The sequence below is a fragment of the Hippopotamus amphibius genome, chromosome 6 (assembly GCF_030028045.1).
Source record: "Hippopotamus amphibius kiboko isolate mHipAmp2 chromosome 6, mHipAmp2.hap2, whole genome shotgun sequence".
Lineage (NCBI taxonomy): Eukaryota > Metazoa > Chordata > Mammalia > Artiodactyla > Hippopotamidae > Hippopotamus > Hippopotamus amphibius.
The window spans coordinates 36,399,427-36,426,042 of record NC_080191.1 but is presented as its reverse complement, the minus strand read 5'-3'; the positions used below and the strand labels follow the sequence as shown (position 1 = coordinate 36,426,042).

Here is a 26,616-nt window from a genome sequence, read left to right as displayed (position 1 = left end):
ATGTTAACTGAGACAATAGTGAGGTGTAACTTAGGTGAAGTATGGTAAACTCATTAGCTTCCACACCAAAAAATGTGGTAAGGAAATTGTGTTCTTTATTTGACTTCTAAAGGTCACCCAGTCTCTACTTCAAATCATAAATTACAATAAGTAGGCATTTCTAGAACTGACATTTTCAATGAATAGGGCGACAATGTTATAACCCTACAGTTAATAGGTGAGGCTAAGTGTCTTCACAACTGGCTGTATTTAGAGTGGTAACGAACACTTAATTTTGTTTATTTGCAACCATATTTCTGGATAAAAACGTGAAATGAGTAGCTTGTAAATGCAGATGACTCTAGAATATCTTACATTTGGTGAAAATATTGTAAAGGAATTGCTTTGTGTATTCATGACCCAAAGCATATGCTACTAGAATGGGATGTATTATTTCAAAACTGCCCTTAGTTCTTGCTTTGATGATTTGATTTCATGTCTGAGTAATTACACTTTAGAATCAAGATGAATTATAAATAAGATGTATAATGGATTAGCGGCAATGTGTTGTGTAGAAAACCTCAGGTACCTTATTATAGGAGATAGGTCTTTATCCCCTAATCTCTCCACTAAGATATTACTGTAATTATTGTCTGTCAGTAGGAGCTTAAGTGAAATACACAGGACATAGGTGAAGCCACCAATGCAGATAATAGTTTGTATGCATTTCTAGTTTTTCTTGATTTTCTTCACATATCATTGGCTTTATTTGTGTTAATTTATATTTTCATATAATGATAGAAAATTACTAAAAATTAATGGGAAAGTATGTTTTAGAATATACTATTTAAAAAGCCTGCTGATCATAATAACGCAAATTTTAACATTTAAAATCTGGAATGGAAGGTAGACTGCATTAAAATAATTTGCTACTCTGCTAATATTTTTGTTCATAAGCGAAAAGTATTCTTTTAAATAAATGCAGAAACACATAGCTGTAGTAACTTTCTCTTCAAGATATCTAAAGGTCAGTCTTGACTACTCACTCAATATCTTATATAACAAAATAAAGTTGCAGAATTCCAGAATGTTAGAACTTCAAAACCCAACCTGTAATTTTATAGATTGGATAACTATATAATAACTAAGGCCTATAGCAATTAAGGGATTGACCAAGGTCACACAGTGAGACAGCAGTACAACCAAACACTCCTTGGGATAAATAAAATTCCACTTCTTGTCTGAAAAATCTCAAATTCTTCCTATGTTTTATTTTTTTCATGTTCATTGGAAAGATAGCATAATTTGTATGTGCCTTTCTCACTGTCTCATTTTTCACATCTACACTGTGTGTGCATATGTATATTTCACATATATTGGGTTGTGAATATATATATAAGTACAATATGTATACTTACTGGTGTAAGTGAAAATGTATAAGGGTGAGTCAAAAATTATCCACCCTCTGGCTGTAGAATTTATTTTAATTAACTTTTAGAAAAGACAAATACATCATTTTTCAACATAATCTCCTTGCTTTTCAATACACTTTGTCCATCTGTCAACAAGCTTTTGTATTTCCTTATTAAACAGTGTTTTAGGCTGAGCTGTGAGCCACGAAGTAATCCACAACAGACTTAGGTTTCGAAAAGTTTGTGCAAGATGGGTACTGAAACAACTCACAGAAGAGCATAAACAGAAGGTGTGGATATCTGCAAACAAAATTTGGACTGATACTCCAAGAAAGGTGAAAGTTTCTTAAATAGAATCATTACTGGTAACCAGACATGGATTCATCACTATGAGCCTGAGAGTAAACGGCAGAGCATGGAATGGAAACATCCTCAATGGCCAAGAAAAAGTTCAAAAGTCAACCATCAGCTGCAAAATTGATGCTTACGGTCTTCTGGGATTTTCAAGGGTCAGTACTGGAACATGATCAGGAAAAAGGTTCAACAATCAACAGTGCTTGTTACAGTGAGATGCTTATTGAAGAGCTGAAGCCAAACTTGGATTAAACACAGAGGCCTGCTATCCAAGGGCGTTTTGATCTTGCATGACAATGCACGTCCACACACTTCTGCCCACACTGTCAACACTCTGCAAAAACTTCGTTTTGAGGTGTTAAAGCATCTCCCTATAGTCCTGATCTTGCTCCATCGGACTTTCACCTGTTTGGTCCCCTGAAAGCAGCCCTGCCTTGATGAAGGTTCACTTCTGATGAAGAAGTAAAGACTGCGGTACATTCGTGGCTCGCAGCTCATCCTGAAACATTTTTTAATAAGGGAATATGAAAGCTTGTTGACAGATGGACAAGTGTATTGAAAAGCAAGGAGATTATGTTGAAAAATGTTGTATTTGTCTTTTCTAAAAGTTAATTAAAATAAATTCTACAGCCAGAGTGTGGATAATTTTTGACTCACCCTCATATATATGTGTATGTAGGAGTTATGATTTAATAATGAAATGGATTATTTCATAATTTATTAGATCAAAATAGACACATTCAAACAAATACTGCTGTTCAGAGCAGTCACAAAGCTATAAAATTATTCCAAAGATATTTCACAGATATGTGCAGTTATGAAATTGTTTTCTGACCTACATGGAATTCATACAATGGTAACGAAGTTGAATGGCATTTCAATTTACAATGGAGTTTTTATATGTATGCTTTCATTTAAATTAATCCTCATGGTGAATCTACAGGTAAAAAAAAAACCCAAAGTCCAGCAACAAAGAGCAAATGCCCTGTTCAAGTGGAGGAGCTACGGAGGATTCACCGAAACTAAACTCCTTTTTCTTCTCATTATACCATGTCACCTCTCAAGAGAGTTATATTCATTATTTTTAAGTTGTACTTCACCTGCCTTGTGAGCCATACTTAATAAAACTTCTCAAATCCTATTTACAAAAGATGTACAAAATTATAGTCCTCCCTCATTATCTGCCAGGAAATTAGTTCCAGGAGTCTCCACTGATGCTTAAGTCCCAGAGTCAGCTCTCTCATATCCACGGATACAGCATTAGTGGATTCAACCAACCATGAATGGAATTTTTGATCTGCAGTTGGTTGGATCCGTGGATTGGAAACCTGTGGAGGGTCCATTGTATATTTACTGAAAAACATTCGTACATAAGTGGACCCAGGCAGTTCAAACTCATGTTATTAAAGGATCAACTGTATTTACAAACAAATCACTACCTAGGTATATAACTACTCATTCCATTAACAATATTATTAACCACATTAACTAATAATGACTAATGCCAGGCACTGTGATAAGTGCTAAAGTTCTAGTTCATTTAGTCTTCATACATTCTTGAGCTGTAGGTGGGGGAGATGTTAAAAATAGCTAACTGGTATATGGTGGCTGCCAAGCAATCTGAATAAGGGGAAAGGCCCCTCCCAGGCCAGTCTTTAGCTGCTGCACTGCAGGGAGGACTACGGGGTCTGCAGGACAGGGGTGAGTGTGGCGGCAGTTACTCAGGGACTTGGGGATTTACCAGATGAAGCTTAAGCAGGTTTATAAGCTGCACAAGTTCCCAGCCTTAGTATATGATGGAGTAGTGATTCAAATCCAGGCCAGTTTTTCAGCAATTCCACCTTTCCCTAGATCATACTCTTCTTATCAAGATTTAATATTTGTAAAAATTAAATTGGTTCCACAAAATAAAGCTCTAGAAAATTTACCAGTTCTGAAGATAATCAAAGGAATATCTTGGAAAGTAACAAATGCAGTTTTAAAAATATAATGACGGAATGATAGTGGCACTGTTGGAAAAATGTATGTCCTACTGAGAAGCCTTTTAAAGGGAACAGTGTGATATTTATGGCCTAAGTTTTGGCATGTTCCGTATAAAAACAATCTTTCAAATCCCAATATCATCCTGTCTCATAATCAGTGCAGTTTAAATGTCTCTAACTGTTCAGAAAAGGTACCAAGAAAACAGCTCAGATGCAATAATTGGGCCTTAAGAAAACATTCTTATTTCCTGACTGCTTCATATTTTTACAAATCTTTTCATTTTTATTAAATATCTCCCTTGATTAGTGATTCGTACTTCTAGGGAACAATAACATCATCTTCTCACTGCGTCTCATACTGTGAGTGGAAGATCAAATAAAATAGGGTATGAGGGTATGCCTGAAAGTAAAATTGATTGCAGTAAAGGTGGTTTGGGGAGTATTTCAATTTGGCTGGTTAAGTGAGTTGGGCTTAAGCAGGTTAGCTGGAGCCAGCTTACCTCACAGGACAAGCCAGAATAGCCTGGGGGACAATCACATCTTTCTATCAAGTGAGCTGGAGGAGTCACTGCTGTGATGCGTCCTTGTTCAGCTACCTCCATTGAGATTTCAGAAATCCTGGAAACAGCAAGCAAATACTTAGATGGTGGTACCAGTAAATTAAGCTCACCTAGAGAACACTCAATCCTGCAAGGAGGGTCTTCTCAAGGTTTTGTCAACAACCACAAACTTGTCCTATTGTTCTGAAGCTGCTAAATTCCATCTTATTCCTGCATTTTTGCTTCCTCAAAGGATGAGATTACATATTAGCAAAATACTCACATAAATCATAAAGCGTTTATGAAATTAGATGTCTGATGTCCTGTTGAGAAGTTATTATAAAGAGTGTTCCCCTCCACTTTTAAAAATGTGAGTGGTTTCATGTAGACATGACCAATTAATTAGACATTTTCATTCTTTCAAACAGACAACCCAATGTCATTCCCTGTTGGAAAACCTCCTGTTGTTACTAGTGAAATTGCTTTTAATTTGCAACCGGTCCCTATTGTTTGCTTTTGAATTGCTGAACATCCTTTCAAGAACTTTAGAAAACCATCTAGGAAACCACGATTAAGCATATGCTAGTAATATTGATCTCTTTCTGAGGATAAAGAACCTCTCAAATTAGTCTTTTGTTAACTTTACTGCATAAATCTTTCAAGTAACTTAACCCACCCTTCCTATTGGTGGAAAGGTCCTTATAATTGAAAAGAATTATTCACAGTGAAAATGTTGATACCCTTTGCAATAATTTGAAATTATACATTAAAAAATATACGCAGTCCATAAACTCAGGCTATTTCATGACTGACTAACTGGTAACATGAAATGTTCTGCAAATAAACTTTTAAATGAGACAATGAATAGTTTTGCTTCAATAAAAGTCACCTCTAATAGCTTAAGGAGCTTGAATCATAAACTTGATAATAAGCAAAGGTAGGCTTTATTGACACTGAATTAGGACTGCACATTCTGACTTGGCTCTCATTGTAATCTGCAACCTGAAGACCAGCCAGCCTTTATGAAACACATGTTCAGTTAAAATTCAGATTTCATGCTCCTCTCCTTATACGATGCACAGCAGCTATCATCTGTAAATAAACCACTCCCCTCCTATAAGAAAGTCTCTGGGTTCTCTGAGGGAGTAAGAAGGTAACTTGGTGTTTGTTGACAAGTTCATTTCTGCTGGCATCTCGTGGTATTTTATAACCCGAGGAGTTACTAGCATCATTTTCCCTTCTCTGGCGCATGCACGCACACAACGCACTAGCGAGTATTTAAAATCCAAGTGAAACCTGAATGGTGTTAGCAACAGACATTTCTGCAACGCGTCATTTTTTTTTCCTCCGGGAATCACAGAGGAACTCTTTTGCCTGAATCAGGGATTTGGCCAAACTCAGGCTTCTATTTATATGAATACTGAAAACTAAAGTTAAGTTTTTCAAATAAATGTAAGAGAGGACAAAAGCAAAGAAAAAAGAAAATTTCAGCATTGACAATATACACAAAGTTGGAATCTCAAACCACATATATAACAAACTCTCTGCTTCTGAGACTAAATTTGTAACTGAATAAAGATGCAGGGTTATAACTATTTTGAAGGGAAGTCTCAAACATATTTCTGACCTTTGTCAAAATTCTACTGTCTTACAAAACCGAGTACTGATCCACTGCTTTATTTGTTTTTTATTGTTACTAGTTTTTATTGAGCCTAGAAAAAGCGAGGTATTTACTTACTCTAATGTTTATAAAAGGAACTCCTAAGCCAAAGGATATTATTTAGTAAGGAATATGAAATAAAATGATGAGAAAGATACTTATGGGGAAAAAAGAAACCTTACAGTGAAGAAAGGTGGAAAGAGGCAAAGAAAGCATAAGGAAAAATGCATGACAACATTGTTTCTATCAGATTCACTAACAAAATGTTCTGTGTACTACCAAACTTTTTTACTGCAGTGTGGAACAATTTTCAAAATAACATATTTGCACACTCACAAAGTTACCTGCTGTCTTCTATGACACGCAAACCTGCTTTGGCTTCTGTCACCTAATCTATATTTGATATTCTAAAATAATTAACAATATAATTGACAAGATATTTTGGTACATGCTTTTTAAAATTATTTCATGTAAAAGAATCTTCTGTTTTGGGGACTGACATGTACACACTGCGATATTTAAAACAGATAACTAACAAGGACCTACTGTAAAAAAAAAAAAAGAAAAAAAAAAGACTCTCCAGTTAGAAGAGAGAAATATGAAAAAGAAATCAAATACAGACTTGAAGGTGAATTTTGATCCTTGACTTGGTCCCTACTTTTGGTACAATCAGAAGAGCAATATGTGTCTTCTGCAACAAAGAAAGGATTTTCTATAACATGTTTAATAATGTAAATATTTGAAATATGGTATTTTTATATTCATTGGTTTGTCAGTGAGAGGGTTCATAATTTTGTTTTCTTTTGTTTTCCTGCACTGATCTACTATTTTATTATATAAGATTATTTTTAAACATCTATTGATTTCATATTCTTATAGACATAACAGAGAAACATATACTGGAGAAACTGAAACTGTGTATGAACTCAACTCAACTTTCTGCCTCCATGGTATACATTTAGCTACATCTGTACAATTCCATATTTTATCTCATTAATAAGCTTTCCCTTATACTTGAGGCACATGACCACGTGTACTTATGATGTTGAAGTATCCTGACCTCTCCATTATTTATTTTCTCTTTATCATTTTTATGTATATCTTGCTACTAATTCCTCCTCTACCCCAGCCCCGTGGTATACAAACTTGCTTACTTCTCTCTCAGATTTAACAATCACCCCTTGACCTTTGACATAACCTCATTCCTCCCTTTTACAATTTTGTTCATGGAAAACAGTCTACACTCATAAAATTAGGTTCATTGCATCTTATTCATTTCTCAAAACTTTGAGACTATTTCTGCCCTACGACTTCACTAAAACTGGTATTATGAATGTCACCAGTGTGATCCTAAGTGTTACTTTCAAAGAGCCTCATTTTAATTGTCCTCTTTGCGTCATGTGAAAAAACCATACCCACTCCCTTATAGTATTCTTATCCTTTGGCTTTCATGACACCACATTCATTTTTGCTCTTCTTCTGTGTACTTTCCTATTCAATGTGATTCCCAATCTCTTCACATCATAAGGCACAGGGAAAATGGCAATATCGTATGGCACACTGGGGTGTACAGATGAGAATGCACATGGTTTGAAGAGACAGAACCAACTTGGCCCTGCTTGGCTCCCCTGAGGTTTGAAGGAGGACACTTTCTCAGTAATCCTGCAGCCCATTTATAGCACAGCAATGAATTCTCTCTACCCTGCAGGTTACCTTCTCCTAAATTTCTGCCTGGCATCTAAAATTCAAATGTCAAAGATCAATATTTGTCCCCTTAATCTTGCTTCTGATCCTGTTTCCCTTTTGGGGGGAATGGCAGTCACTCCCACCAGGTGACCTGGACGCCATCCTTGACTAGTCTTCTATCATCACACCCCCAAACCAAACTTTTAAATCTTTCTTGTCTGATGTCTTACTGATCTCTCTTATAGACTCTAGAATAAGAACTTAACTTGGATATTTATTATAGTTTACCTGCTTTGTCTCATGATATTTCCGTAGGTAGCCTTGATAAGAATGTAATGGATATCATATAGTATATCCAAGAAATCTTCACGGGTCACAGTTCTACTGATTCGAGGATCATCACCATAATATTTCCATTCTTTCTGTGAACAAGAAAAGAAACCAGTTTGCCAAAACTGAGTGCAAATCCACTGGCAACCTGACACCCAACAACTGACCACCTTACCTCTGTCATTTCAATTTCATGCCTTGTCAATTGGCCAATTAGAGGTGCAGCCATATGCCTGATGATAATTCTCGCATGAGTAGGAGTCCCACCTCGAATGATAACTTGTGGGTTATATGTAGAGAAACCTGTCTCTTCCCGAGCCTCAAAATAGATTGCATACTTGAGTTTGCCACCATAGGCCATCAGCTGATAAAATAAAATGAGGAATAAGTCAGACAAATCTCAAAATAGCATTATTCTAAAAACATATTTTATTTTGTTCTCATGTGACATAAAAGTTCTTGTCCTTACCTTCTTCCCTTCAAATTGTTCTGGAAGTTTCCAATAAAAAGGTTCCAAATGGAGATCTTGTCTTACCAGATCCATGTGTGCAACAATTTCTGGATGTTGAAAAATGATGCCTTTGGTAGTTGTGTGCTGCAGTGCCTCATCCACCAGGGGCAGAATGGTCTGCTCAGGCTTCAGAGTCACCTGCATAGGGTCAAAACGCAGCAGGGGGTTGAGTTTAAGTCTTTGCAGGCCTCCTTTAAGACTGAGTGATGGACTGCATATCTATCTGCAGCCCCACCCCTTCTGATGAAGTGTTCTCGTGTGAAACAGCACTCCTGCACAAGTTAGGAGAGGGGATAAACCCTTCTGACTTGTTTGCATAGTGAAATCCACAACATCTGTGAAAACTGGTCTTTTCCACTAACAAAAAGTAGAGTTTAAAAGCAGAGAGAGTTAAAGGAAAATTAAGGTAAAAATGAACGTTTTTCCACCCTAAAGACTGACGATTCTCTAAGGCTGGTTGGAATAAATGTGCAACAAATTCTGGTATTCATTACAACATGAACACACACCCTCCTCCCCTCTCTGGTGCCCTTGCTCTTCAGAAGGCAGCTTCTTCCCATCCCCAAACATAACATTTCCCTTGTAATGTTTTCCTTTTTCACTTGGCATCTATTTCATTATCCACAATAAATGAACTCTTTTAAAGGAAGGATAAAAAAGATATTTACTCCAACTGTCTAATGGCACACAGCCCCTCTACCAGTTCTAAACGTGCACAGGGGAAAAGGTTACTTAAATGTTTTGCCATTTCCTCCTACCCCTCAGTGCCTGGCTGAAAGACGCCAGCAGGAACTAACATCATACCATTACACGGCTCAGCAGTTCCTTACCCGCGTACGGATCAGTCCTTTTGCTTCAGAGCACTGAGTAGTGGCTCCAAAGCAATAGCAGCTGCTGCAGCCAAGTGGGTTCTTGGCATCAAGTCCAAATGTGCCAGGCCGGCACCTGTCACAGTGGACACCTTCCACATTCACCTGAAGAAAGATGAGAGTTCCTCAGACTCCATATGGTGAAGGTGTGAGAGAAATAAACTCAAGATGAATAACGAGCACATTTTAAAGACAATGAAACAAAAAGAATGCTAAATATTAGGCTCACATCTCAAATAGCATATATAGTTAATCCCTTTGTAAGCAAGTCATGGGTCTAAAAAATGCTTTATTTATAAATATGTACATTACTAAGTATATTGTAACTGTTTCTTAAATTTAAGCAGCACATTTCCTACTATTCCACTGTGAGGAATATGAAAGAGTCATGAGAATTTCAAAAGTAAAATAAAAACACTGATTCCTAGACAGTGGTGTGATGCAAAGTTGTAAAAAGCAGGCAGGATGTTAAAATTATATAGATTGATAAAATTATTATTGAATACTATAGATAAACACATATAGCATGTATGAAATATCATATATATTTACTCATAATTATAATATGTAATAATGCAGCATTATACTTTGTGTTTTGTCTAGGACTTTTAATCGCAGACGCTTCCTTTTTCCTAAATTCTCAAGACTCTTAACAACCACTCCACAGATTTCATCTTTCTGTTTCCTTTGACCCTCTTTGCATAGACTTTTTCTTGAAAAGATACTTCTGACACAGTCTTTACTGCATTTATCCTGGGATTGATTTTCCAGAAATACCTAAAGGGGAAAAAATCCTTCTTATCCTCTTTAATTGGCTGTTTTTCTACATCATTTAACAATATTAATGAGGGCTGAAATTTGCATATAGTCACTGTTTGTAATGTCAGTGTTTATACATGATGAAATTTTACTGAACTCCCACAGTAGTAAATATATTTTTCAGCATACAGTGATTGTGGATGAATTTGAGAAAAATGTTTTTTTTCTTAATAAGCCTTATCATTTAGCTGTGATTTTCTCTGATGATGCTTAAGAGAACTGTCTTTTTTTTCCCCTCCCAGATTATTCTTGTTTAAGCAAAGTGAATATGTAAGACAAACTGAACTCCACTCTCAAAAATATATCATTTATATGAGCTAGAAAAAAAGTTGGGTTTTAGTTGAAAATAAGTTCTTAAAAAGCAGTGCTGGGAAAAAGATGGCGGCGAAGTAGAGGGACGTGGAATGCATCCCTCTCCACAGATGCATTGGGAATGCACTGAAGGACGCAATAATTCCCACAGAGAACCGGCTGAACACCAGCAGATGGCCTCGGACACCAGAAAGGACCACAAGGAGCCCAACATAACCGGTAGGGAGGCATCTACGACGGCTCAAAGAGGGTGAAGTGGCGGAGCTGTGGCAGACGGGAGGGAGGGAGAAACATACGGAGGGTCCGCACCGCAGCTCAGTGTTCCCGGACCCAGACGTCGATCCACAGCTGAACAGAGGGTCCGGGAGCGGGAGCTTGGGAACCGGAGAGCTGGTTCAGGGTGAGAAACATTGTTGCCAGTAAGGTGACGGACCGAGAGGACAGGAGGGAAGAGATCTGCGGCGAGGAGTGCCCGCCCCTGAGAGCTGCCCGGCCATGATGGCGGCTGGAAGCTGCAGGCTCACGGGCGGGGGGGTGGTGGGGGGAGGAGCCACGCGCATAGCCTCTCTCTCTCTTTCTGGCGCCTCTGCAGCAGGCAGTGGAGAGATGCCCTGCAGGCCACCTAAGGCACTCAGGGATAACAAGCACCCTCAGGCACTCGGGTGGGGCTAGATTAAAACCCCTTGGAACACCGGCAGCAGGGAGGCTGCAGAGAAACAAACAAACAAACAAAAACCCAAGAGAGGCTCGACTCTAAGACTTTCTGTTTACACCTGAGCCACCGGCGTCCCTCCACAACAGGCACCTCCAAGCCCAACTGAAACAACAGTGCGCCACTGCTCACTCACTCCCAGGGGAAGGAGCCACTATTGTACCCTCTCCCTCCTCATACACCAATGCTTACAGACCAACAATAAAGGAACGTCTGCTGGTCACAGAATAATGCAAAAAAACCCAAGGCGAGTAGAAGGACACTTACAGCTGAGACTCTAAGGAAAGAGAAATATTAGTATCAATTCTATTGAACTGGTCCATTCTGCGATCAGTTCTGGATTTTTTTTTTCTTTTTTTTTTTCTTTATTAATTACGATCTTAGTCCTAAGGGATCTACAAGTTCATAACATAATTTTTTAATGATATTTTTTATTCTATTTTTATTTTTTTGCCTTTTTATATACTTCTATATCTAGCTAAGTTTTTGGTAGTATGGACAATATATCTCTCATACTTTCCTTTCATCCCTATCTTTTATACATTTCTATTCCTTTCTTTTTATTTCCATATTTCCAACCACACTATGTTCTTCTGTTCCCCTTTCTTCCAGCCATTTTAAGTTTATTTTATCTTAACATACTTATAAGCAACACTATCGGTCTGCTCAGACTCCTTGCTCTAGTCTCCAGATGACGCACCACCTTGGTATTTAATATTAGGTTTTTGTCTTTATCTTAGTCCTTAGTACAACTGACTAATTTCATTCTGAGAATCTCCATTCTGTCTGGTGGTACTCTAGCTCTTTTCTATATTTGATCCTAGCTTACAAAATCTCCCTGGATTAGTGTTTGTATGTGTAAGGTGTTATTTGTTTGTTTGCTTGCTTTTGCTTTTGTCTCTGATTTGTTCTGTTTCAGTTGTCAATTTCTGTTGGGTTTCTCTTTGAATACCTGATAGCATACTGGGGTTCCGTCAGGTCTTTCCAGAGCCTTATGTCCTAATGGATTCAGCAATTGTGTGTCTTATACATGTATGTGTTTCCTAGACTTAGTATTTGTTTAATCCAATACTTGGACATTAGTCTGAGGCTTGGACAGTCTCCTATAAACACCTCTATCACCAGGACAAGCAACCCCAAAAGTTTGCACAACCATGAGGAAACAAAGAAACACCATGCAGGCAAAGGAGCAGGAAAAAAACCCACAAGACCAAATAAATGAGGAGGAAATAGGAAAAATGATACAAAATCTTGATAACAAAATAGAGAAAGTACAAGAAACAGTTCATAAGAACTCAGAAAAACAAACAGCAATGGATAACAAAATAACTGAAATTAAAAATACTCTAGATACTATAACCAGCAGAATGACTGAGGCAGAAGAACGAATAAGTGAGTTGGAAGATAGAATAGGGGAATTAAACGCCACAAAGCAGGAAAAAGAAAAAAGAATAAAAAGAATAGAAGACAGTCTCAGAGACCTCAGGGATAACATTAAGCATACCAATATTCAAATTATAGGCATCTCAGAAGAAGAAGAAAACAAGAAAGGGTCTGAGAAAATATTTGAAGAGGTTATAGTGGAAAACTTCCCAAACATGGTAAAGGAAATAATTAACCAAATCCAAGAAGCACAGAGAGTCCCATACAGAATAAACCCAAGGAGAAATACACCAAGGCACATATTAATCAAACTAATGACAATTAAACACAAAGAAAAAATATTAAAAGCAGCAAGAGAAAAGCAACAAATAACATATAAGGGAAAACCCATAAGGATAACAGCTGACCTCTCTACAGAAACTCTGCAGGCCAGAAGGGAATGGCAGGATATACTGAAAGTCCTGAAAGAGAGAAACCTACAGCCAAGAATACTCTACCCAGCAAGAATCTCATTCAGATTTGATGGAGAAATCAAAAGCTTTCCAGACAAGCAAAAGTAAAGAGAATTCAGCACCACCAAACCAGCCTTACAACAAGTGCTAAAGGAACTTCTCTAAGTAGGAAACACAAGAAAAGGAAAACACCTACAAATACAAACCCAAAACAATTCAGAAAATGGTCATTGGAACACACATGTCAATAATCACTTTAAATGTAAATGGATTAAATGCTCCAACCAAAAGACACAGACTGGCTGAATGGATACAAAAACAAGACCCTTCTATATGCTGCCTACAAGAAACCCACTTCAGACCAAGGGATACATAGAGACTGAAAGTCAAGGGATGGAAAAAGATATTCCATGCAAATGGAAGTCAAAAGAATGCTGGAGTAGCAATACTCAAATCAGACAAATTAGACTTGAAAGTAAAGACTATTACAAGAGACAAGGAAGGACACTACATAATGATCAAGGGATCCATTCAAGAAGTACATATCACAATGGTAAATATCTATCCACCCAACATAGGAGCACCTCAATACATAAGGCAAATGCTAACAGCTATAAAAGGGGACATCGACAGTAACACAATAATAGTGGGAGACTTGAACACCCCACTTACATCAATGGACAGATCATCCAAACAGAAAATCAATAAAGACAAACAAGCTTTAAATGACACATTAGACCATCTTGACTTAACTGATATTTACAGGACATTCCATCCAAAAACTACAGAATACACTTTCTTCTCAAGTGCACATGGAACATTTTCCAGGATAGATCACATCCTGGGTAACAAATCAAACCTCGGCAAGGGAAAGGAAATTGAAATCATATCAAGCATCTTCTCAGACCACAACGCCATGAGACAGATATCAACTACAGGAAAAAAACTGCAAAAAATACAAACACATGGAGGCTAAACAATTCACTATTAAACAACCAAGAAATCAGTTCAGAAATCAAAGAGGAAATCAAAAAATATCTAGAAACAAACGACAACAAAAACACAACAACCCAAAACCTATGGGATGCAGCAAAAGCAGTTTTAAGAGGGAAGTTTATAGCAATACAGTCCTACCTTAAGAAACAAGAAAATTATCGAATAAACAACCTAACCTTACACCTAAAACAATTAGAGAAAGAAGAACAAAGAAACCCCAAAGTGAGCAGAAGGAAAGAAATCATAAAGATCAGAGCAGAAATAAATGAAAAAGAAAGGAAGGAAGCAATAGCAAAAATTAATAAAACTAAAAGCTGGTTCTTTGAGAAGATTAACAAAATTGATAAAGCATTAGCCAGACTCATTAAGAAAAAAAGGGAGAAGATGCAAATCAACAGAATTAGAAATGAAAAAGGAGAAGTAACAACGGACACCGCAGAAATACAAAAGATCATGAGAGACTACTACAAGCAACTATATGCCAATCAATTGGATAACCTGCAAGAAATGGATACATTCTTAGAAAAATACAATCTTTCAAGACTGAACCAGGAAGAAATAGAAAATATGAACAGAACAATCACAAGTACAGAAATTGAGGCAGTGATTAAAAATCTCCCAACACACAAAAGCCCAGGACCAGATGGGTTCACGGGCGAATTCTATCAAACATTTAAAGAAGAGCTAACACCTATCCTTCTCAAACTCTTCCAAAATATTGCAGAAGGCGGAACACTCCCAAACTCATTCTACGAGGCCACCATCACCCTGATATCAAAACCAGGCAAAGATGTCACAAAAAAAGAAAATTACAGACCAATATCACTGATGAATATAGATGCAAAAATCCTCAACAAAATACAAGCTAACAGACTCCAACAGCACATTAAAAAAATCATACACCATGATCAAGTGGGGTTTATCCCTGGGATGCAAGGATTCCTCAACATACGCAAATCAATCACCCTGATACATCATATCAACAAATTGAAAGATAAAAACCATATGATCATCTCAATAGATGCAGAAAAAGCTTTTGACAAAGTTCAACATCCATTTATGATAAAAGCTCTCCAGAAAATGGGCATAGAAGGAAATTACCTCAACATAATAAAAGCCATATATGAAAAACCAAAAGCCAACATCGTTCTCAATGGGGAAAAACTGGAAGCATTCCCTCTAAGAACAGGAACAAGACAAGGGTGTCCACTCTCACCATTATTATTCAACATAGTTTTGGAAGTTTTAGCCACAGCAATCAGACAAGAAAAAGAAATCAAAGGAATCCAAATTGGAAAAGAAGAAGTAAAATTGTCACTCTTTGCAGATGACATGATATTATATATTGAAAACCCAAAAGATTCTACCAGAAAACTGCTAGTACTAATTGATGAGTTTAGTAAAGTAGCAGGATACAAAATTAATGCACAGAAATCTCTTGCATTCCTATACACTAACAATGGAAGAGCAGAAAGAGAAATTAAGGAAACTCTCCCATTCACCATTGCAACAAAAAGAATCAAATACCTAGGAATAAACCTGCCTAAGGAGGCAAAAGATCTGTATGCAGAAAACTTTAAGACACTGATGAAAGAAATCAAAGACGACACAAACAGATGGAGGGACATACCACGTTCCTGGATTGGAAGAATCAACATAGTGAAAATGACTGTACTACCCAAAGCAATTTACAGATTCAATGCAATCCCTATCAAATTACCAATGGCATTTTTCACAGAACTAGAACAAGAAATCTTATGATTTGTATGGAAACGCAAAAGACCCCAAATAGCCAAAGCAATCTTGAGAAGGAAAAATGGAGTTGGTGGAATCAGGCTTCCTGACTTCAAACTATACTACAAGGCCATAGTGATCAAGACAGTATGGTACTGGCACAAAAAGAGAAAGGAAGATCAATGGAATAGAATAGAGAACTCAGAAGTAAGCCCACACACATATGGGCACCTTATCTTTGACAAAGGAGGCACGAATATACAATGGAAAAAAGACAGCCTCTTCAATAAGTGGTGCTGGGAAAATTGGACAGCTACATGGAAAAGAATGAAATTAGAACACTTCCTAACACCATACACAAAAATAAACTCCAAATGGATTAACGACCTACATGTAAGGCCAGACACTGTGAAACTCCTAGAGGAAAACATAGGCAGAACACCCTATGACATCCATCAAAGCAAGATCCTTTTTGACCCACCTCCCAGAATCATGGAAATAAAATCAAGAATTAACAAATGGGACCTCATGAAACTTAAAAGCTTTTGCACAGCGAAAGAAACCATAAACAAGACTAGAAGGCAACCCTCAGAATGGGAAAAAATAGTTGCCTATGAAACAACGGACAAAGGATTAACCTCCAAAATATACAAGCAGCTCATGAAGCTTAATACCAAAAAAGCAAATAACCCAATCCACAAATGGGTGGAAGACCTAAATAGACATTTCTCCAAAGAAGACATACAGATGGCCAACAAACACATGAAAAGATGCTCAACATCACTCATCATCAGAGAAATGCAAGTCAAAGCCGTAGTGAGGTATCACCTCACACCGGTCAGAATGGCCATCATCACAAAATCTGGCAACAACAAATGTTGAAGAGGGTGTGGAGAAAAGGGAACTCTCCTGCACTGTTGGTGGGAATGTAAGTTGGTATAGCCACTATGGAAAACAATTTGGAGGTTCCTTAAAAAACTAAAAATAGAACTACCATATGATCCAGTAATCCCACTACTGGGCATATACCCAAAGAAAACCATAATCCCAAAAGAAACTTGTACCATAATGTTTATTGCAGCACTATTTACAATAGCCAGGACATGGAAGCAACCGAAATGCCCATCAACAAATGAATGGATACAGAAGATGTGGCATATATATACAATGGAATATTACTCAGCTATAAAAAGGGATGAGATGGAGCTATATGTCATGAGGTGGATAGACCTAGAGTCTGTCATACAGAGTGAAGTAAGTCAGAAAGAGAAAGACAAATATTGTATGCTAACTCACATATATGGAATCTAAAAATGGCACTGATGAACTCAGTGACAAGAACAAGGACGCAGGTGCAGAGAATGGACTGGAGAACTCGGGGTGTGGGAGGGGGCGGGGGGTGAAGGGGAAGCTGAGACGAAGCGAGAGAGTAGCACAGACATATATATACTACCAACTGTAAAATAGATAGCCAGTGGGAAGTTGTTGTATAACAAAGGGAGTTCAGCTCGATGATGGAAGATGCCTTAGAGGACTGGGACGGGGAGGGTGGGGGAGTCTTGAGGGAGGGTGGGGGGGGAGTCAAGGGAGGGACGGAATACGGGGATATGTGTATAAAAACAGATGATTGAACTTGGTGTACCCCCCCAAAATTAATAAATAAATAAAATAAAAAAAAAAAGAAAAAAATAAGCAGTGCTTATTTGTATGCGAGAAAAAAACTGTGTCTGGCAATGAATTTTCATTTGTCTGTCTGTTTGGCTTAATGACACAGGAATAAATAACTGAATGAAGCTAAAACAGAGCAATGGAAATAGAATTGAGTAAGGTTTTACCTCACTGAATTTTGGTAGCACATACCTTACAAGTACACTGCCCAGTCTGATCGATACAGGAGCATTTTTTAGTCTCCAAATCACAGCTTGAGTCATCAGTCCCTGGCAGGAAGCAGTCACAGGGATTGCAGTGAGGGTAATTCCAGTGACCTCGATTGCACTCAGTACATTTCGCACCAGAGAATTTGGGACGACAGTTGCATTGCCCCGTGTTTATATTGCACTGGAAGTCCAAGGATCCCACCGAGCTGCAGTTACAAGCCTATGGAGGAGATAAAAACAGCAACGAGTAACACCATTTCATGGGCAATATCTTTAAATTTTAATTCTAATGTTTCTATGCTTCCATTAAGCACATATTAATCATGTGTCTGTTATATGCTTTGTACTGTCCTAGTTTAGTTGCTTGGGAAACATCAGTGAACATAATGTTAAAATTGCTTTCTGCATTTACTAAAATGTATGACTGTCCAGAAACCATAAAGCTATTGAAAGAAAGAAACTGTGTTTTCTCTGCCTTTGTGGTGAGGAGGCGTTAGGTATAGGTTTTCTTCAAACACTTGTTGTTTCAAAGATTGAACTTTAGACAAAGCCATTTGAACTTATCATTTCATTTTTATAGCATTCATTGTATGGAGACATACTGTACAGTCTAATGAAGGCAGAGAAGTAAATATATAAATATAACACAATAGAATAAACATGATATAATAGGGGAAGTGCAAAATGTTATGAAAAAGTATAAAAAGTACCAAACCAGATGTGGGGAAGCCAGAGAGAATTTAGAGAAGTGATATCTAGAATGTTGTTTTCAGAGTTTAGTTTTGCAGACAAGCCCGATTTGAGGTGCTTTGCTGGTAACCTTTTTTTCTTCTTCCTAGATATACGTAGGATTTTCTCTTAATATATGTAATATGAAGTTTTGCTAGAATTTTTTAAAGTTTGAGTCTTTTTAAAAACTAATTTGCTGGAACATGGTGAGTTCTTTTAGTTTGAGAATAAAGTTGTTTTTTAATTCAGTGCTGTTTCTTAAATTTGTTCTTGATTTTTACTTCTGATTTATCAATTTTCTTCTTCAGGATCACTTATAGTTCTTAAAGTACATCATTTTTGTCTGTCTGCCAAATCTATAATATACTAATGTTTTCTGTAGGAGTTTCCCTATTTGCCTCTCAAGTTTGTCCTTCATTTTGTCCTTCCCATTTTACACCATGAAAATTCTCTTGTATTCATATACCACCAATACTTATTTTAATTACACTACTGCATTTTTAGCTTCTTTTCAATAATTTCTTTATTTCATCTCAGCAGCAATCTTCAGTTACTGCTCATCCACATATCTCTTCGTCTTCTATTCCTTAAGGCTTTCTGCTTCTGATTTAGAGCTCATAGCTCCTTGCACTTTAATTAAAATTCAAGAGGATTTCTAAAATGTTATTTAAGATCTTAGAATACATCATTTTCAGAGATCAGCTGTGCCAATGATCACTCTGCTGTCTCTGAGATATAAACTCACTCCTCCTTGCCCTGCTTTGTGATATTGTAGTTAGAACTTGTGGACATTTCTCCCTGGCCAGGCAGCAGAATGTTACGCTTAGCCATTAGAAGGTCCTGGAGAGACCCAAATAAGTCCGTAGTGATGGAAAGACATTTCTGTTCTGGGTTCCAGTTCTTCATTACTATCACCATCATTATCATTTAATTATTTAGCATGGGAGCCCAGAGGCAAAGAAAGAATTCCAGCTGTGCCATCAGGCCACTCTCTCCCCTAGGCTGCTTAGGTCTGCACACAAGCTCTGATCATGACAGGCTGCTTCTAGTAGCTCCAGCATATCTATATCCTCCAGCAATGATGGGCAGCGTCTACAGACCAGCATGTGCCCACAAGCTCTGGCAAGTTTTGTTTTATTATTATTATTATTATTGCTGCTGCTGCTGCTGTTGTTGTTTTTGTTTTACCATCAGCAGGCTGTGCTTTCCTGTGATAGCCACACTCTTTTCAACTATGTCTGAACCTAAGCCATAGGTTAGGAGTGGGGGGTGGGGGAATATCCTCTCCTAGCCCTTGGTTCCTTTACTGTCCACCACCCCTTCACCCTGGAAGTAGTAGCTACTCTTTTGTACCTACTACCTCAGGACATTTTACATCCCTCTTTCATCCTTTTTTAGTAACAAACTACCTTTTACCAGTTAATTCTTTATATTCTACTTTCCCTGTTCAATCACCTAGTGTGGTTTCTGTGTCCCAAGTGGGTACCACCTGTCTCTGTGTCTGAGTTTGCCACCATAGAGGCTTTGTACTTAGTCTGTGACCTGACTCTTTTTGGTGCTTTTCTATTAACTATCCTTCTCAGATCTACAGCTCTGTGGCAGATTCATATGCATAGCAACTTGCCAAATTTCTAGACCCAAGTCTGGCTGGATCTCACTTTGCATTTCTCACACTTTCATTGCTCAGCTTAATTCTTATATCCACTACTACTCAGGCTCTTCTTACACCCACTACTACTCAGGCTTCTGCTCCTGCCAACAGTTTACCTATGGGACAACTCTTTCCAGGATGTGATGTATAATCACCAGCTTCCCATCTATAATCTCTTTCCGGTCCAAATGTTTGGTGAAATACTTTCCCAGACTCTGATATTAAAATATCACCTGGCCTTATTTTTGGTGTATTTATGATTCAGTATTTTTCTGTCTTCACTGCTACACAGTAAAAAGGTCTGAAGTAGGGGATGCTCCTAAAAGTTATTTTAAACTCAAAGATCTAAAATGTAATTATTTATTATACTACAAACATGGCCATAGTTTCCAAAGCATAGAACAATTGCCATCCTCCCAAGTAACTCGTTCTTATCGAACATTAGATGTAGAATGAGAATTCAAAATAAGGATGATTGACCTATTCACTTAAAATAGTTTTTCCTTGACTCATTTAAACAAAATTGACCATAATCAGAAATAGAAAATTATGATGTGTTATGAAAACTATAATCATGTAATAAATCTAAAAATTATTTTATGAGATACTTAACTAAAATAAATGTCTTAGACTTTACTAACTACAATAAATGTCTTTAGATTTTAACTGAAATATGAAATGTCTGCTACCAATTTATTATACAAAACCAAAGCATTAATTCTTAAAGACTAGTCAACAGTACAAATAGACATTGGGATCTTTCCAAATCAGGGAGTTTATTCAGGAAGTTAGAGTGGAGAATAAAAGAGACCATTAACCATATGTTTAGATAGTACTATAGCCAACAGGAAACTTAAATCATAATTAGATGTAATGTTTGTTTAGCAATAGAGGATTTATGCACTATTCCCCTGCTAGTCAAAGATGGCAGGTTTTGTATTCTTCTTCAATAAAAGCTCAAATGATGTGTGTGCTCACACCTCAGCACAGAGAAATTATCCATGAAACAAAGAAATGAAAACTATAAATCTCAAATCACTGTTCATTTAGATTATAGTCATCCAAGATTTTTAAATGGTAGAATACATGCTCATAAATATTTGTGAGGGCTGTATGAATTTTTTTTGTAATTGTTCATAATGATGAAGCGTCTAGCTATTCAGAAATTTAAGAGTTTTAACAGTGGTTCAAAGTAATCAAAATATTTCAATCAGCTTCAGTCAACATAATGTTTATTCAATGATCAGTAAATATAATGTTATCAAACATACAAATACACAAAAAAACTTGGATTATATTCTATCCTGATTTATATCCTTAACATTAAGCATCAGCTTCAATTTCAGGAGTTTAATTAGAGTTTGGCCACATCACAGGATTTTGTAGATAACATGGAACCATCTTAAGTTTCTGTATGACTTATTCATGAGTCCAAGCAATGGGGCAGATGCTTGGATTTGAGGTTGAAAAGGCAAAGATGTTAGTCATAGAACTTAAAGCATTGTTCATACTCATCAAAAATCTTTGGAACTCTTGAGAAATTTTTGTTTTGTTTCCAAAAATGTAGCTCTATGGACCTTCGAAATTAATAGTGTTGTTGGCAATAGAAAACATGAGTGTCTTGTCCAGTTTTTATTTAATCCCACGACTAACTGAAGTTGTGTATTTGCACTTCCTTGAACAGTCACCAATACTCTTGTTTTCCTCTAGATTCGTGTTCCAGACCAGTGTATTCAGATATTTTATCATATATGTAATAGTGGTTATAGTCTACATGTGTGCTAACTCACTAGAAAATAATAGTTTATATCGCTACAGAGTACTATCGTGGAGTTATACAGATCACACTTGGTCATTATGTTCCAATATTTCTCAATCCAAAGTGATCAACTGGAATGGCTCTCACTAACATCAAAAATGCCCTTATTTATTGCTCTCAAATTTAATGGACACAGTTCAGCCCTAATCTTACTTGACCTCTGTGTTGCACTAGGCATTAAAGAATATTCCTACTTCTTAAACAATCTCAGTTTTTATAGCACTTTTATGGTTTTTCTCTTCTCTTTTAATCTGTTAAACTACAAAACTAAAAACTAAACACATACACAAATAAATACCAAGGAATAACTCTTTTCAAACATTTGATAACATGAAGCAAAGAAGTGTGATTTTTGAGAGAAGGAAAACAAATGATTTAGAACACAAAGGCAGCATATAGGCTCAATCTAGAAAAGGAAAACCCGAATAAAGCCCAAATCTATAGCTGAGTTGAGAAACAGAGTAGAGTTTGGAGAAACTGAGGCAGTTAGAATTTATGAAAGACAAGTAGAATATGTGTCCAAAAAGGAGGAAGGTAGAGAGAAAATTTCAGAGATATGCAGAAGGGTTCCCTTGAGTTGTTGGCTAAGTACTAATCTGGCATGCACGGAAGGAAATTCTACATCGTTGGGAAAAAAAATTGGAAAGCTCTATGATGGAAAATTCCTAGAGTCCACAGAAAGCTTGGACTAATTCATATTCCCAATAGCCAGAGTGAACAGATAGCAATGCACTGAGTAGGGTTCTCAATATACTTAGCCTCTTAGTAGTAGGGATAGTGATTCCTAGATTAAAGGCTGCACAGGACCTTCCCTAATAAAACTTAAAAGCAAGCATCAAAAAGATTCAAGTGATTGGTGAGTAACTAACCTGAGAGGTTAAAGTTCAACAGGATAAAGTTCAACACTTTTTAAAGGAATGCAACAAAATCTAATATGCAACAATGAAAAAAATGTACAACATGTGACATCCAAATAAAAATCACCAGGCATGCAAAGAAGCAAGAAAATATAGTTCATAACCAGGAAAAAATCAAGCAGTAAGCATGATCTTGAAATTTAAAAAAATGATGGAATTAGCAGAAAACTACATTATAAAAACCAGTATTTATAAATATTATAAATAAATATTCTCAGGAATAAATGACAATGTGAATATAAAGAGGAGAGAAATGGAAGATATAAAAAGATCCAAAAGGAAATTTAAAGATGAAAGATGCAATATTTGAGATGAAAAAAATACTAGCAACTAGATTAACAACAGATTAGATACTACAGGAAAAAAATCAATGAATTTGAACATCTAACAATAGATACTGTCAAAAATGAAGAATACAGAAAAAAAGAAAAATGAAAGAATAAGTAGAATTTCAGGGAGAAGTTGGAAAATACCAAGTGGCCAAACACACACACATAATGAGTTCCAGAAAGAGACAGTGAGGATGGAAAACAAACCAAAAAAATATAAAGATATAATGGCTGGAAAATACTCAACATTGATGAAATCTGCAGTCCCACAGATCCAACATGTCCAGCTAACCCCATAAGAAATGAATATAAGAAAAAGACAAAAAGACAACATAATCAAATTGCTGAATAATAGGATTTAGGATTATATACCCAGAAACAATAGTGTTGAAAAACAAAGGAAAAAGAAACTTTTTTCTAACAAAAATTGAAAGAATCATTGTCAGCAGACCTGAAATACTAGAAATAATAATAATAACAACAATAATAATAATTATAATTAGCAATGTAGTTAACTTATTAAGGACGTAGTTAATGGACAGAGGAAAATGTTATAAAATAGAAATTTGGATGTACACAAGGAATAAAGAGCATTGGAATTGATACATAGAAAAACAGAAAGTAAGTTTTTTTCTCCTTTTGAAAAAATAATTGATTATTTAAATCAAAATCATAAGATTATATTGTGGCATATATAATATATAGAAGTAAAATATATGATGACCATAACATAAAGATAAGAAAGAAAATTAGAGGTTTAACCTTGTAAGTTTCTTATGCTAAATGTAAAGTGGTAAAACATTATTTTAAGGTACTTTACGAAATGTTAAAGATGTATATCCCTAGACAACGACAAAAATATTAAATAATTCAGTAGAGCTAAGAAATCAAAGTGAATATAAAATGTAATTATAAAAAGATTACTCAATCCAAAGTAAGGCAGAATTGTAGAAAAATGAAGGTAAGAGCAAATTGGGCAAATAAAAACCAAATAGCAAAATGCAGACTTAATGCATTCAGACTGATAATTACATTAAGTGGAAATGATTTAAATACTCAAATTAAGAGGCTGAAGCATTAAGATGAGATAAACAACAGATTTAAATATATGCTATCTAAAAGAAACACATTAAAGTATTTTTAAAAAGAGATGGAATAAATGATAATGTTTAGAAATGTATACCACCACAAAAACACCAATCGGAAGAAAGACAGAATAGCTATATGAATATCAGAAAAAAGTACACTTCAGAAAGGAATGTTGTTCCTGGATAAACAGTAGCATTTCATAACAATAAAGGCATCAACCTTTCAAAAAAATAGATTAATCTTAAATGAGTATACACCTAATATCACTGCTGTGAAATACATGAATGAAAACCTGAGAGAACTGAAAGAAGAAACAGATCACAAGCATAGCTCAAGAGCCTCAGGAACTGAGAAAACATGCAGACATAAAAATCATTAAGGATAATTGACTTTTATAGAAGATTTTATCCAACATCACCAGAACACAACACATCCTTGTTTTCAAGGACACGTTAATCAAAATGGATATGATTCTGAGACAAAAAGCATTCAAAAGGACTAAAAACTACAAACTATGTTTTCAGACCAATACAGAACTAGATGACAATAACAGAGAGAGTTCTTGAAAACTCCCAAATATTTGGAAATTAAAAAACATACTTCTAAATAATCAATGGTTCAAAAATAAGTAAGAATATTTTAAACAATGAAAATTGAGATACAACATATCAAAATGTATGGGATACAATTAAAATAGTGCCTGGAATGAAATTTATAATATGCAGTGCTTATATTAGTAAAGAAGAAAGATCTCAAGTCAATGATCTAAGTTTTCACCTTAAGAAACATGAAACACAAGAGCAAATTAACTTCAAAATAAGAAAAAAAAGGGGGGATGTTAAAATAATCCTTTGCAAACACTCCTCCATTCAGTTCATTTAATATGTTATCAAATTTATCATTTTAAGTTGTGCAGATTATTCCCATATTATTCTTTTAATGTCTATAGGACCTATAGTTATTTCCCCTTTTTCATTTATGATTTTATTTGTTTCTTCCATGATTTTATTTGTTTCTTCTTTTTTTCTTGATCAGTCTTCTTAGAGTATTATCAACTTTATTAATCTTTCCAAAGACTCAGTTTTGGGCTTCCCTGACTTTTTTTCTAGAATATTTTTGCTTTCTATTTTATTGATTATGCAAATTCTTTCAGAAATTATGAATTAGTAATACTTCCCAATCTATTTCATAAGGCTAGCCATACCCCAATACCAAAACTGGAAAACAACACTATGAAAAATATAAACCAATATTCCTTATGAATATAGATCCAAAAACCATTTACAAAATGCTAGCAAATATAATCTAAAGTAACTTTAAAGAATAATCCCCCATGATCAAGCAGGGTTTATTTGAGGATGCAAAGTTGGATCAACATTTGAAAATCAATCAATATGATTCACCATATTAACAACTTAAGAAAAATCATACGATCATCTCAATAGATGCAGAAATTTAACTGACAAAATTGAACAGACATTTCTGATAAAAGTTCTTAGCAATCTAGGAACATGACAGACATCCTGAAATTGATAAAGAGCATCTATGAGTAAAATACAGCTAACATCATTCTTCATTATATCTTAATTATAAAAGACCGGATGCTTTCTACTTAACATAAGGGATGAGGCAAGGATGTTTGCTCCAACTTCCTCTAGTCAGCAATTTACTGCGATAGGTCAAGAAAATGAAATAAAACATATGGTTTGGAGAGGAAGAAGTAAAACTCAATTTGCGAATGACACTATTGTCTAGATAGAATATCCTAATGAATCTACCAAAAAAACAAGTAAAACTAATAAGCTTAGGAAGATTGCGGTATAGAAGGTTAATGTATAAAAATAACTGTATTTTTCTATTCTAGTAACTAACAATTAGAAACTGTAATGGAACAAATTATAGCATTTGCATTAAAAATATGAAATACAACAATAAATTTAACAATGCAAGTGCAAGTCTTGCACATCAAAACCTATAAAACATCATTGAGAAAAATGATAAAGACTTAACTAAATGGAAGGTTATGCCATGTTCATACATTGGAAGATCTGATGTTCTTAAAATGTCAATTTTTCCCAAATTGACCTACAGATTTAATGTAATCCCAATCAAATCTTAGCAGGCTTTTTGATAAAAAAAATTGGCAAGCTGAGTTGTCAATTTATATGGAAATCCAAAGGATTCAGTGTAACCAAATGGTATTGGAAATGATGGACAAGGTTGGAGAGCTTACACCATCTAATTTCATGTCTTGCTAGAAAGCTACAGTGATCAAGACAGTGTGCTGTTAGCATAAGGATAGACATAAATCAATGAAACAGAATAGAGTCCAGAAATGTGTGAACACATATGTGGTCAGTTTATTTTGATAAAGGAATCAAAGTAATTCAATGGGGAAAATAAGATAGCTTTTACAACAATTGGTGTTGGAAAAATTGGACACCCAGAAAAAAGTGAATTTTGACCATTACTTTA

At 35.8% G+C, this 26,616-nt stretch overlaps 1 protein-coding gene across 1 annotated transcript in view; it reads right to left on the bottom strand.

The window, feature by feature from the left end:
- Nucleotides 1-26,616, bottom strand: part of LAMA2 (laminin subunit alpha 2) — a 604,135-nt gene that overhangs the window by 163,738 nt on the left and 413,781 nt on the right. Inside the window, exons 23-28 of the mRNA XM_057737971.1 lie at nt 17,591-17,827; nt 9,284-9,427; nt 8,412-8,591; nt 8,118-8,306; nt 7,901-8,034; nt 4,228-4,345 (exon numbers count right to left, since the gene is read on the bottom strand). Of these exons, the coding sequence (XP_057593954.1) occupies nt 4,228-4,345; nt 7,901-8,034; nt 8,118-8,306; nt 8,412-8,591; nt 9,284-9,427; nt 17,591-17,827 (1,002 nt within the window). The remainder of the gene's footprint in view (nt 1-4,227; nt 4,346-7,900; nt 8,035-8,117; nt 8,307-8,411; nt 8,592-9,283; nt 9,428-17,590; nt 17,828-26,616) is intronic.